Source organism: Gobio gobio, assembly GCF_949357685.1.
Source record: "Gobio gobio genome assembly, chromosome: 12".
Taxonomy (NCBI): Eukaryota; Metazoa; Chordata; class Actinopteri; order Cypriniformes; family Gobionidae; genus Gobio; species Gobio gobio.
The window spans coordinates 43,229,608-43,244,545 of record NC_137105.1 but is presented as its reverse complement, the minus strand read 5'-3'; the positions used below and the strand labels follow the sequence as shown (position 1 = coordinate 43,244,545).

Here is a 14,938-nt window from a genome sequence, read left to right as displayed (position 1 = left end):
TATTTATTTAATATAAAAATAATCAACATAACCAAAACCTAGTGAGCTACCTTGCTAACTGTCAAAAACATCTAAATGACTTAGTGACTGCATCTACATTAATAATAGAGCGCTGCACAAGAGACTCAATTTATAACTGATTTCAATCAGTACGTTTACATGGACAATAATACTCTGATATAAACCTGATTAAGACAATACTCTGATTAAGAAACTACCATCTAAACAGCGATTTCTAATTACCTTTATCCGGGTAAAGTCATACTCGAAGTAAACAAATCAAATTAAGACATGGAGTATTCCTATTTTAGTCGCATTATCGAAGTGCATTATAGACATGTACACACCTTAAAATCACACTATTAAAAGGAACATGCCACTCTTTTTGAAAATAGGCTCATTTTTCAACTCCCCTAGAGTTAAACAGTTGTGTTTTTTACAGTTTATGCAGCGCCTGAAAATAGTCCCCAGTATACTCCCTATGCAAGAAGGTTGTCATGTTGGTTATGTTGACGGAAGTTAGCCTATTTTGAGGTACTGCGTAATATCATTGCGCCGCTTCACCCATGGTATGCAGCAAAGTTCCTTGATTATTACGCAGGAATGACAGTATTGTAACTTTTCATTTTCCGTCGGTCTTAGTACACGATGTAACTACAGAAGAGTCAAGTTTTAAATAGGAAAAATATTGAAAGTTTTTGGTCATTTTTTTGAGCGAAATGCTAAATGTCATAAATTCAATTATATATGCTAAGCTATGCTAAAAGTGCTACCGCCAGACCCGGAGATCGGCTGAATGGATTAAAAAAAAAACGGTAAAACTCAACTGTTTAAGTCTAGGGGAGTTGGAAAATGAGACGATTTTCAAAAATAGTGGCGTGTTCCTTTAACGTTGTGTAGGAGTTTTTGCCACATTTTGTGACAGGACACAGATGCACACGCAGTGGTCAACCATTGGACGGCAAACAAGAGAGCATGGCTTGGCTTCAAGCAACTCTTTCCCACCAGTCCTTACTTTGTTCTGTCATCCAGTACCTCTGAGTTTGTTGCGGTGGCAGAGGAGGCCCGTTGCTGGAGAATTTGTATACGCCGTTGTCTATATATGCACATATAGCATGACAAACAATGAACTGCACTTGAAGCTTTCATAAAATTTAAATATGAAATATACACAACTGTATATGGACCCATAACAAAGACAAACTATATGTTGATACATGAAATTCCAGAGGGAACGTCAGAATGCGTGGCATGGGGACGTAATGGCGCGTGCCATTAATCGATCTATGTTCTATAACATGTAAAACGGGAACATGAACGGAATATTCTAAAAGCAACTCATGTAAACACCTTAATCAGAAAATTGTCTTATTCAGATTAATGTCAATAATTAGATTACTGCTGTCCATGTAAACGTGAATAAACAAAAAAAAAAGATTAGAAATGTCTGGGTCATATTTTACCCCAAAATAAAATATCAGGTATATTGTGCATAACGAAAAAGGGAGCCTATTTTAAAGACCCATAAGACTTCTTTTTTAATTTTGGGGTGAAATATGACCTACATATTTCTTAACGGTTTTAATGAGATTCACCCAAGGATGAATGACGTGTGATGTTTTTGCCACACGTTTATTTTGGATACAACATCTGCTACGTAAATAAATGCTAACTTGATGAATTCTGACACAAACACTGGAGAAATAATGAAAACAAGCAGACAACTAACCAGCTATTAACAATAAACCTGAAATCATGAAGTTGCATGCAAGTTCACATTACTGTTTCCGTGGAAGAACAATAAAGGTAGAAACTAAGAAAAAAAGATCAAGAGACATTTTCAAAATAATAATAATTTATGAGGAAAAGCGAAGTGTTGAGTGAAAGAAACAGCAAAACCTGGAACACGTGAAGCCCCGGAGAGAGCATCTGCCCACACACACAGGAACAGCTTAAACTTTATAAAACATGATCTGCCCACACAGTTCAGCGTTCTGGAGCTCATAACTCTGCATGTGTGATGGACAGGCATGGTGTTCCTGTATAAGCAGGGGCTCTAGTGCTACTAGATGGATTAAATGGGTAATAGACTGCTCTATGCTATGAAAAAGAACACAAGCAAAAGATTGACAGCAGCTCTCATTACTTTCCAAGTACAATGGATCACACACAGATTTAACAACAGATGATTTAACCATTTGAAAAGCATTTGAAGTCTATGAATGTTCAGAAATGTATTATTGAAAAGAGACTGCTCTCCATGCAGAAAGAGACCATCCTACGCGCAGAGGCAGCCTTACCTTTTAGAGTCTCCCTTGGGGCAAAAAGTCAGTCACGAGCTGTGTAGAAGAACATGATGGGATGAAAGAAGATGAAGCAAACAAGTAGAGGGGAATGACAAAAAGGACTGAAAGTCCCAGCATGCACTGACACTCTACTGCAGACAGGGCCACTGTGACCCTCTGACACACGGTTAGAAAGTAGACTCTCAGGAAGAGCAAAAGACAACAGATGGAGTGACAGCGATAGGAAATGAGAGAGAGTGGGCCACCCACTATTTCATAAGGGGAAAAATGTTTCCTTTTACAGGCTGGCCACACATTCAGGGATTTACCGGACTGTGAACACTGGGCGTGGTTTTGTGTGCGAGTGTGTGTGTGTGTGTGTGTGAGTGTGTGAGTGTGTGTGTGAGAGAGAGAGAGAGAGAGAGAGAGAGAGAGAGAGAGCAAGAAACATCTTCAGAGAAACAGAAGTCAGAGCAGAGAAAAACAGCCCTGCTGTAAAACCAGGGGATGATCCTCTTAAAAGCCGTTATGTCATGAAACGGGTGTAATCCACAAAATAATAAAGACGTAACGGGAGAGTAACAATACAACTGAATGCGTTATGAGAAATGTCATACTGCTGAATCAGCAAAGTGTCTGTGTGCCAGAGATGACTTGCCTTGAATCCTGGACAGGGAGAGATATTACTTTAAGTACAGGGATGGGCTGCTTTAGGATTGTACATGTTGTAGAAGTAAGATGAGGCCGGGGGGAGAAATCCGATTAAACATCCCAAAAAAAGCAGCTGTTTTGAAATATGCCAGGAGTTTTGTCTTAGCTGTACTCTGAGGCTCAGACTCAGTCCAAGTGCCTGTTCTGACCTAGGGTGGACAACAGGATGTCATCACATTCGAGGAGAATTATTTGGGGTTAGCTGTGCATCATAGGTACAATGTACTATGAAAAAATGGTCCAGCAAAAGTGAATCTTTGTGGATATTCAGTTTTGTTGCCAAGTTTTGAATTTCTGCCAACAAAGAAGTCACTGGGCATTTCTTTGCTACACACAATAAGATGCAATTCTTCAGCTGGAGTTTAGCGATCTACATTTGAGATATTCTGCTTAAATGAAAGTGTCATTCAGTCTGTGTTCTGTCACTAGCTACTTGCGCTGTTTGCAGCGATCAAACCTTCTCAGTGATGAACTGTAATAAACCCAAACATGGATTGCGACTATTTTTCTTGCGACTGTATCATAAATGCACTTACGCACTCTGTGTGACAGTACAAAGTCTTTTTTGCTGTTGTCTTAATAGAAAAAACATTAAATGTAATTTGGAATTACTATTAAGAATTTCACTGTTTTCATTTTTGTTTTTTGTTTAGAGTGTAAAATTATATGACAAACAGCCTATAGTTAATATAGATGAGGATAAGTGCTCTTATAGGTGAAAAGTGCAATAATTCAGATGAAATGTAATAATACATTTCTAAAACGACAACAATCATTGCGATTATAATTTTGAGCAAAATAATTGTGACTAAGTTTTCAGTGACTCAAACTTCCAGACATTTAAGTTGACTCAAATGTGACTAAACAAAAACAGGACAATGTTGACTAAATATGATAACTAAAATTCTAAAAAAAAAGTACACAAGAATAAAGTGACTAAATCGAAATTAAACTACTTTGAAAATGACTGGACGTCTTTGATCATTTAAATAATTATTAAATCATTAGTTATGATCATTTAATCATTTACTCACGCTCATGCTATCCCAGATGTATTTGACTTTCCTTCTTCAGATGAAAACAAATGAATTTTTTTTTAGAAAAATAATCCTGTTCTGTGAGTCCTTGTAATGTAAGTGTAGGGGACCAACAAAGCTGACGCTTCAAAAACCAAACAAAGCAAACAACACAGTAATTCATACAACCCAAGTTGATGAATCAATGTCTTCATTAGTGAAATTACTTAGAAGGAAAATACTAATTTAAATGCTAATGAACTTTAACTATAAACCATTACTTCCGGACAACTGTTTCATGAGATTATGCTTGACAAAAACCTCTGTGAGATATATCTCTTCCAGGTCAAATTCTATAAATGGCAGAGCAATTCTCATTCGGTCCTCACACTCTGTTTCTTCAGAACAGATGGCAAATTAATCCTCAGTTGTCAAACTAAACCATTTAATTAAATTATACAGAGAACTTGCAGGATCATGGGCCAAACTAGCCAAATGCCATGGCAATATAAGTTAACCCTCTTGAATCCACTCAAACACAGAGAGTGAAAATGCGAGTCATATGGCTGCCTGACAAGACAGGCAGACAGGTGTGTTGTGTAACAGTCCCTATAGGAAGGCAGCACCTGTCAGAAATAAGTGTGTGCTAAGCACCGTAGTGGTGAGACTTCATGCATGGGTGGCAACAGCATCACTAATCAGCTCCCTCACCGACCAACTACCTGTGCCATCGTTACATCTCTGAAGACTGAGATGGCTGCGCGAAAAAAAAAAACATGTTCCCATAAATGCTTGCGTTTTCTCATTCCGTACACTGGTGGTCTACGGTTATCTTTCTCCCTAAAGGTGGAATTAGTTCTGCTTCCTGGAGCCTGGTTTCTCCCCTGTTGGAATCTGGGCCAGATGGTTGGAGGAGACGAGCGCAGTGGACCACTCTTTGCAGGAAGCAGACCACAAAAAGAATGAGTGATGTGACAAATGCTTATATGAAAGAAAATGTTGAGTGGATCTGGGACATGACAGGTCTGGCTGCGTTTGGCTCGGGTTAAGAAAGAAAGGACTGAATAAACGTGACGTGATTGAAACTCTTCCGTACTGAAGAGTGTCAACTTCAGCCAGAACTTTGCAGCTGCTACTTTGCATTACAGTAAGCAGAAAAGCATAGGATTTTAGAAGTGTGTGGAATTCAACCCCCCAGGATGCATTTGGAATAACCACAATGCTAAGATTAGAAAAGAAGGCACACATTTTGATGAGGATGCGATATCAACTAACCCCATTCTCGTTTTGCACGTCTGAGCTGCTTCCTCCTCTCCTGCTGGGCTGCTCCTGAGACTGCTGGCTCCCTAAGAGTGGAGAAATAAAATACAGTCCGAGTCCATCAATAAAAAGCGCATTCAATTGTGAAATAGAATCATGAAGGAACACTAAAAGCATCTAAATATGCATTGTGGAATTTTAACAAGCAAAACATGGTTGGCTGAACAAGACTCTGACAGTGGAGGAAAAGTTTAAAGGCCTGTTTGTTATTGCCAGGTGACACTGGGAACAGAGCTTGTGCTTTCAGTGGATTACTGCCTCTCTTTCCCTCCCACACACAGGGGTTTCAGGTTTATGCCTTAATCCATGTGGACGCTCACTACAAGCTAATCCTGCCTACAGAGATAGGAAAAACCGCACTGTACAAAAAGAGTGAAAACAAACAAACGATAAAGAAAGAGAGAAAGAAAGACTCTTCTTTCACCTACATATGACGGCATTACACTATGTTCAGGGATAACGCAAGCAACCATCCCATTGGTCATGGTGATATACACAACTTTACAATAAAGTGACGACAAGTCAGTTTTATCTGTCTAGTATATTGTGTGAAAATTGTTTTTCATAAAATAACTACAGAGGTTTTTCCCACTTATATTCTGTAGTACGTGAATATACACTACTGTTTAAAAGTGTAGGGGTCAGTGAGAAAATAACACTTTACTACAGAAATTATTATTTTACATCAATGAATCCTGAAAAAGAATTCTATAAAAATAGGTTTCTACAAAAATATTGAAGCAAACAGTTGTTTTCAACATTGATAATAAAAAGAAAAGTTTATTGAGAACCAAATCAGCATTTTAGAATGATTTCTGAAGGATCGTGTGACACTGGAGACACAAACTAATTCAGCTTTGCCATCACTGGAATAAAGTACACTTTAAAATCTATTAAAACAGAAAATTATTAATAAATATGCATTTGTTTAAAATAGTATGTAATAATATTTCACAATATTATTCTTACTGCATTACTGATCAAATAAATGCAATAAATAAATAATAAATCTCTCAAAAACAAAATCCATAGTTAAGTGCTGTGCAATTTTAATAAGAATTGTAACTCTAATGCAATTATATCATCATATAACATATATAAATGTGCTTTCCATTTACAAGAAAAATAAATAATTCAGGTTACTTATTTATAATTTAGTGTTTCAATGTGTCTTTCTGCTTTAAAACTATGGACAATTTTGTATTATTTATTTAGAAACAAAATAACAATTTTGAATGTATAAATGTATTTATATTTTACTGTAGAACATCATGGCCTACATTCATACAGCTGGTAATGCATCCAATTAATCAAAAAACTAAATTTACATAGGAATCAATTATTAAAATTGGGCCCTTAAAATATTGCGCAATAAGCATTTTCTAAATTACCATTTCACAAAATTGTCCCTATTTCACAATAGTTTCAATTGGAATGTAATTAATAGTCGCCCATAAGCTGTGCTTGAACACCGTGTATGTGTGTTTGTACCTGTCCAATAAAGGCAAGATGCTTGATTATGTAACCAGACAAGGAAAGATGATTTATTATATAAGCAGTAATATATAGAGATGCTCCGATCAGCATTTTTGGGGCCGATCACCGATTACTGATCACCAAGATCATGATCTGCCGATTGCCGATCACTGCCGATCACAGAATGGCAATCTTTTATCTACAATCTTGCAGAGTTTGCACCATTTGTAGAAATGAAACTAACTCTAAATTAACTGAGTCAAGATCTTGAAGAACCACCAAGTGTTTATTTTAGAAAATTAGATAACTTAAGGCTACTGTAGGCCATCTTTCCCAAATAAATGTATATAATTATCTCACCTAAATATTTGATCATGCAGTGCATTTTTGTTTTTAAAAACAATTTTTCAGGTAGGTCTAACATTAGTATTGAGGTAAGAAATACTAAATACATTTAATAAGAAATCAAATGTAAATTAATATTGGTCTTCCCTGAATAAATTAAATTAGATTAATCCTTACACTTAAGGTTGCAAAAGTTAGTCATTCAAGAGCAGTGAGTGTCTTAAAGGTTCATCAAACACCACAAGACAAAGAGAAACTCAGAGACAGCAGCAGTTTATTCGACTGCGGTCACTTTAAGAGCGAACACGGATACGGTTACATGCAGTTGCACAAACGTTCACTCGCGAGTCACGACGGGGTTTACGTGCACACTCGTCAAGACGGTAATTTAGTACATACATTTGTGTGTATCTGACCATTTCAGCGCAATTTGTACTCGCAAGCTTTTTGTGAGATGGCCTGTGTGTGTGTGCGGGCGCACGGTCTGGAGAGCGCGCGAGTGCTGAGCGGTTTGAACACTGGCAATACTTAAAAATAAATGCAAATGATAAACTTTAGTGACGATGCGACACATGCGATGCGCTGATGTGAAGCCATTTGAGCATTAAGTTATGAAAGGGAGAGAGAGCGCGCGCACGCGGTGTTTATTCCTCTCTGAGTTTTCCCTTTGTATCTGAGGAGATACAACACGGTGATTCACGCGCGCTGTTTGTGAACGTACGTCCCACAGAAAGTTTTCAAATGACTGCGTAAGTTATTTAATATAGAAATATGAACTGTACCTCACCTTCAGCATTATAATTATTTTACCCGCGCTGGAAAGAGAATGAGAGAGACGAGGGTGTCGCTGCATATTATGCCCTAGCTCTCACGGCAGGTGCGGGTTTTATGTAACGTTATATGTAATTTATCGGTTCATGAGATCGGCCTTTTTGGAGACCGCCGATCAATCATCCCAAAGCGATTATCGACCGATCGAGATCGGTTGCCGATCAATCGGAGCACCCCTAGTAATATATTACTTAAATCACCACGCAGCAGCATTGCTGCCTAGGTGGAGCAATTTTGTGGCCTACTCAGTTTGGGATATGCTTTGAGTTAATTTCATCAACATTATTTCATCTTAAATATGGTATTTGAAATGATTTTATTGTGGTAGACTTCCCAAGTGCCTTGCTCACTGTTGTTTGAAGGCACTGACATTTGCAAAGCTACTTTGATTCAGTTTGTGAATAGCACAACAGAAGTGAATCATGAACAGAAACCTGCATTGTTCGGCCAGGATGTGCTTGTCTCTTTCTTTCACATGTTAGAGGCCACTGAAAAGGGAATGAAAAACATTCTTCCACTGTCAGCCTATGAGAAGAAAGCGGTGGTGGGTGGGACGGGGCCTTTCGCCAGTCAAGAGGGAGTGTTCTCACCCTGATCGCTGCTTTCAGTGGGCGAGTCTTCGTGGCGCAGGTAGAACTTCACCTCCTGCTTTCTGGGGCCCCATTTCTGCAGGTGCTCATACATCATGTGTTCGAAGGGGATGGCTCGCTCTGGAGAGGGGAAAACATAAAAGACACAACGCATTAAAACAACAAACCATGAACTCTGATATTAGAAAGGTCAAAATTTTCATGTTTTGTTCCTCATGGGGGAAAAGCTGGTAAAAAGATGAGGGGATAGTGTGTTCACATGAGAGCATCTCATGCTGAGGAGAGTATTTTTCCCATGTTACACACTTGCCAACCTGTGAGGAGAACAGAGGAACATAGTGGGATCAAGAGAACAAAGCCACAGTGAAATTGAAATCAAACGTGGCATCCAGCCAGAGGAATGTGGTGGGCTGGGTGGGTAACAGAGACAAAAATGGGGGAAAACAATATTTCGGACATTGCTACCAGGTGGAGGGACATCTGGAAGTCTGGCAGCCACCCAGAGGGGGATGGGATAAAACAACAGAATAATAGAAGTATGAAAGTGGAGAATATAAGAAAAGCACACAAGTTCAGGAGCAGCCAATTTAACCTTATAAGAATCCTAGAGTCAAAATCTTCAGCTAAATATCCAAAACAACACAAGAATATTAAACTCCTCATACGAGCAAAGTATTTTTCAGTTTGACTACCAGCATTTTAGGACAGGAACTGTTTTTTCTGAAGAAAAAGGTGCTTGGGCCATGATGCTAGGATGTCCCGGGTGGGTGTCATGGTTTTCCCAAAAACAGGTGCTAATTCTTACCCAGTGTTCTGGGTTGTTGCTAGGTGGCTGCTTAATAGTCCAGGACAAGAGAAACCATTCCCAATCCCATATAATATTTTATATTTTATAGTTGGGTTCTTTATTCATAATAACACTTCAAATTCAAGAATATTTAGTTATTTTTAGACATTACATTTTTTGGAATTTAGATCAACAAGAAAAAAATAATAAGAAAATAATTCTGTCATTGTTTACTCACCCTCAAGCCATTCCAAAACGGTATGAATTTCGTTCAACTTCTAAACAGAAATCAACATTTTTAAATGAAGCCTGAGAGATTTCCGTCCCTCCATCAAAAGAAACAATGTAATATATATATTGTTAATTATATTTGATGAGCTCTATGTATGTGCATAAATCAATGGTTATATGTGAATAAAATCTAAATTAAACCTGTTCATATAAAGCAATCGTGTTTCTTCAGAAGACGTAAATTCAATCACTCAATTCATATGGATTACTTTTACGCTGTCTCTAACTTTTTGAAGCATCAAAGTTTTGGTTGTGTAGACTTTTAGACATACAAAAGTTTTATGGATTTTGAATGACCTGAGGGCGAGTAATTCATAACTGAATTTCTAGGTGAAAACCCCCCCTTAATTGTTTTAATTATTAATTAATTACGCCAAGTAAACTATCAACAACTACAGGTATTCAAAAATAATTATTTTGAGATACACTCACCTAAAAGATTATTAGGAACACCATACTAATACTGTGTTTGACCCCCTTTCGCCTTCAGAACTGCCTTAGTTCTATGTGGCATTGATTCAACAAGGTGCTGAAAGCATTCTTTAGAAATGTTGGCCCGTATTGATAGGATAGCATCTTGCAGTTGATGGAGATTTGTGAGATGCACATCCAGGGCACGAAGCTCCCGTTCCACCACATCCCAAAGATGCTCTATTGGGTTGAGATCTGGTGACTGTGGGGGCCACTTTGGTACAGTGAACTCATTGTCATGTTCAAGAAACCAATTTGAAATGATTCGAGCTTTGTGACATGGTGCATTATCCTGCTGGAAGTAGCCATCAGAGGATGGGTACATGGTGGTCATAAAGGGATGGACATGGTCAGAAACAATGCTCAGGTAGGCTGTGGCATTTAAACGATGCCCAATTGGCACTAAGGGGCCTAAAGTGTGCCAACAAAACATTCCCCACACCATTACACCACCACCACCAGCCTGCAGAGTGGTAACAAGGCATGATGGATCCATGTTCTCATTCTGTTTACACCAAATTCTGACTCTACCATCTGAATGTCTCAACAGAAATCGAGACTCATCAGACCAGGCAACATTTTTCCAGTCTTCAACGGTCCAATTTTGGTGAACTCGTGCAAATTGTAGCCTCTTTTTCCTATTTGTAGTGGAGATGAGTGGTACCCGGTGGGGTCTTCTGCTGTTGTAGCCCATCTGCCTCAAGGTTGTGCGTGTTGTGGCTTCACAAATGCTTTGCTGCATTCCTCGGTTATAACGAGTGGTTATTTCAGTCAAAGTTGCTCTTCTATCAGCTTGAATCAGTCGGCCCATTCTCCTCTGACCTCTAGCATCAACAAGGCATTTTCGCCCACAGGACTGCCGCATACTGGATGTTTTTCCCTTTTCACACCATTCTTTGTAAACCCTAGAAATGGTTGTGCGTGAAAATCCCAGTAACTGAGCAGATTGTGAAATACTCAGACCGGCCCGTCTGGCACCACCATGCCACACTCAAAATTGCTTAAATCACCTTTATTTCCCTTTCTGACATTCAGTTTGGAGTTCAGGAGATTGTCTTGACCAGGACCACACCCCTAAATGCATTGAAGCAACTGCCATGCGATTGGTTGATTAGATAATTGCATTAATGAGAAATTGAACAGGTGTTCCTAATAATCCTTTAGGTGAGTGTATAATCTTATATAAAAGCCAGGACTGCTGATAATCACATGAAAAGATTTGGTGAGGCAAAATATCCACTTAGTAACCAGACAGTAATGATGCATCTTATACGACCCATCACCTGCTGTAAAATAACTGGGTTCATCACGTTTTCAACGACAGATGCATTTCAAGATGAAAGGACACAGTGCTGATGGAAGGGCTTTTGAAAGGAGGCTCCCTGAGCAAAGATAACATTTCTGCCACACAGCTGTTTATACAAATCACTATCATCAAGAGAAAATGGAAAAATGAAGGGAAAAAAAAAAACATGGACACAGCTGTCAGAACAGAAGTAGCAGTTAGGTCTGAAAGGACTAAGTGAGTGTTTTTCCTTTGCTGCCAGATTCTTCAAAATACTGAGCATGTGCGTCTTTGTGAAAGTAAAAGCACTAAATGTTTTTTTACTGAAATAAATTGCTAGGGTGGGAAAGTGAGAAAACCAGAGAATATTGGAGTCTGTACAGATAATTTCAAGTAAAGCTGAGTGCTTTCCCAATGTGAATATTTTTCACCTTTTAATTAAAAAAATGTCAATGAAAGACAAATGTGTGTCTTGCAACAGTCATTGTCGACAAATACCCTGCATTTACTGTAACGGCCAAGGACAAGAGAAATGGGCTAAGGGGGAATGGAGGGACTCAAAGAAACTCACCATTTCCACGCCAAACTTCAGCCAGGTGGCAGCCGCTTTCTCCCGGTTCCTTACAGAACTCCACCACATCACGACAAGTCGTCTCTGGAGTGATGGGCACCTCCGTCAGAGCCTGCTCCCCATCACTCAAATACACCGTTAAAATCATCTAGAAGTGAGGGAGAGAAAAAGAGAAATTTTTAATATTTCATACCCAAGAGGGAAAAGCAGGGATTCCCATTGAGACATAAGACCACTAGGGGGCAGTGCCATTGCTCAAACTTGAATAACATTAGTCATGTATCAATTTGCTATTCAACTATTCTTTTCACACGACATCATGCTGTCTGTCTTCATTTAAAACAAAGTTTTTAAGAACTTTACCTCTTAAGAAGTTGCATATAGGAAGATCGAGCACAACTATACTGCACATTGACTTCAGAGTCTGTTAATGGAGATTTCTAGCCCATCCCCTCAGCAATAACTCACTCTAATAGAGGGGAAAGCCTGGGCCTGTTAGCTGGACAGTGACTGACAGGTGTGGTGGGCTGATTATTAGTGCTGCTGTAAGTGAAGTGTGGAGAGAGAGAGAGAGAGAGAGAGAGAGAGAGAGAGAGAGAGAGAGAGAGAGAGAGAGAGAGAGAGATGATGACATCATTAACTCCCAAGTGTGGAGATGACGGCATGATCATCTACTACTCCTCTGTCTGCAATATGGTACTGCACTGCCTTTTTATATTTCAAACGTGTCACCGTGCAGCTTGGCAGAAAGCAGACGACAGATTCATCACATCATCCATCAAGCAAACATCCCAACTGTTCACAACAAAGGTCTGCGATATGGCCTGTATCTCGCACGTGACATTTCTCAAGATAGACAAAAGGGCATGAGGATTACAAGGCTGGGGAAACATATATCTGTTATCTGTTATATCTGCAAAACCTGACATAACTCCAAGTCTGACCTTTGTGAGGTGCAGAGTCTTAAGAGAGTAGTGAGTAGGCCCAAGACAACTTGATAAATGGGTGTTTCTTCAACTATAGGCACTTCTGGCCCTGAGGACTTAAAGCAGTGAGAGTGTAAAAAGTGTTTTAAGAGTTTACTTTAGTGCATCTGTCTGCCACCAAATGATGTATTGTACTAAACACTCTGTAATGGACATGAGATTATACATCGCAGCCATCAATCCTCAAATTACGGTGCAATAATAACTAGTTCTGTGGCTCACACACACCAGCAAAAATACAACAGATGAGACCTAGTGTGCGGTGTGTATGGCCATCATTGATTTAGTCTTAATGATTGCTAGTTGGGTGGGTTAAGAATCCTCCTCTACCATTATTAGTGCACGAATAAATACCCTCAATTCACACCATAAGTGTGTCTGTGACTGCAATTCTTACAAAACCCATGTAAATCCACTCTTCCTACAGCATATCCAGGCAGGCCAACCCTACATTACTTTCTCTTGAATGAAAGGGCAGTTCAAAACAGGTATGTGGGAGAAGAAAGAGCTCTTACACTGAACTGACAGATGCAGAAACACCACACTCACATTCTTCTGTGCATGAAGTTGAAAGGAACAATTGGATCAGGTCCGTTTCAATAGACTCTGTCTTGCACAACACTAGGAAAGAAATATTTGGGCCACACACTTTTTTTTTGAAATATCAGAATGACTCTTGTGCATTTACACAACAATGGATTCTGTGTGGTGCAACACTAGAATGGAAATATGTAGGCCGTGCACAAAGAATGTGTGTGAAGGACAACAAAAAAAAGGTGCAAACTAAAACGGCAGGGAGAACAAAACACAGGTGCAAATGAGTCCAAGTGAAAAGCTGGATAATCTGAGGAAAGTAGGGCAGTGTATCGTCAAAAGAATCTGGCGATACGACAGGGTTAGGATACGATATATTGCAATACTGTAAGAAAGGCTGTATATTGCAAAATGTTTTTTTTTTATGGAGAGGATCTAATTTTATAAAAGCTATCATAAAGAAAAATCAATCATAAGGGACCTGTGCTGGCAAAATGAGTCACAAATAAATGTTCAATTATGAGTTGGTGTTATTTTCACATTCTCTATTTAAAAAAACCTATGCGTGATTTGTTGGAATCAGACAATAATAACTGAGCAACACCTGTTTGAAGTCGATAGAGTCAGCAAAGTCAATTTTGAGAAAAATCTAGTTAAAGTTTTATGAAGGTTCCAAAACAAAATCACCTAGCCTTACTATACCTTAAAATCCCTGGTAATAACTCCAAATTTGGCACACATCAAGTCAATACACATATCTATAAGAAAAATAGGCTCCACTTTATATTAGGTGGCCTTAGCTACTATGTACAATGTACTTATTGTGTTCATATTGTATTGCAAAACACTTTTGCTCATATTGAGGTGGGATAAGGGTAGGGTTAGGGACAGGTGTGGTGGTATGGGTAAGTTTAAGGGTAGGGTTAGGTGTAAGGGAAGTGTCAACAGTGTAATTATACATTTAACTAAATAAATTAATTACAGATGTAATTATATGCAGCTAATTTTAAATTTACAATGTAAAAACATGCTTGTACACAATAAGTGCATTGTATCAAATTATTAATTAAAATGATTGTACATAGTAGTTAAGGCCACCTAATATAAAAGTGGGTCCGAAAAATATATATTCAACTTTTTCCTCCCATGATGCCACAATTGTTTGATTAACATTGAGACAGACAGCCTATATATTAAGATCTACTGTAGTGCACGGATAATGTTTGCATGAATACTCGCCAAGACAGATGTTTTGAAATACTGTAATTGACCATTCGCAAAGAACCGCCCCCTTTAGTTACTGTTGCTATGTACGACAAGCCATGGCGCTCTCACGTTCTCACGTAGAGAAAATATATTGCGGAGCAAAGAGGACACTGACAAAACGCCGACAGACAGGACAGAGCAAGTTACTTTTGATATGTCTCAACTTTGAAATT

At 38.7% G+C, this 14,938-nt stretch overlaps 1 protein-coding gene across 7 annotated transcripts in view; it reads right to left on the bottom strand.

The window, feature by feature from the left end:
• The window catches only part of ppp1r13bb (protein phosphatase 1, regulatory subunit 13Bb), a gene marked incomplete at its 5' end in the record, with an annotated part of 74,741 nt that overhangs the window by 28,268 nt on the left and 31,535 nt on the right, over positions 1-14,938 (bottom strand). For all 7 annotated transcript variants that reach the window (XM_079831376.1, XM_079831378.1, XM_079831380.1 and 4 more), the window contains 3 exons: positions 5,288-5,358; positions 8,575-8,694; positions 11,980-12,127. In XM_079831376.1, the coding sequence (XP_079687502.1) occupies positions 5,288-5,358; positions 8,575-8,694; positions 11,980-12,127 (339 nt within the window). The remainder of the gene's footprint in view (positions 1-5,287; positions 5,359-8,574; positions 8,695-11,979; positions 12,128-14,938) is intronic.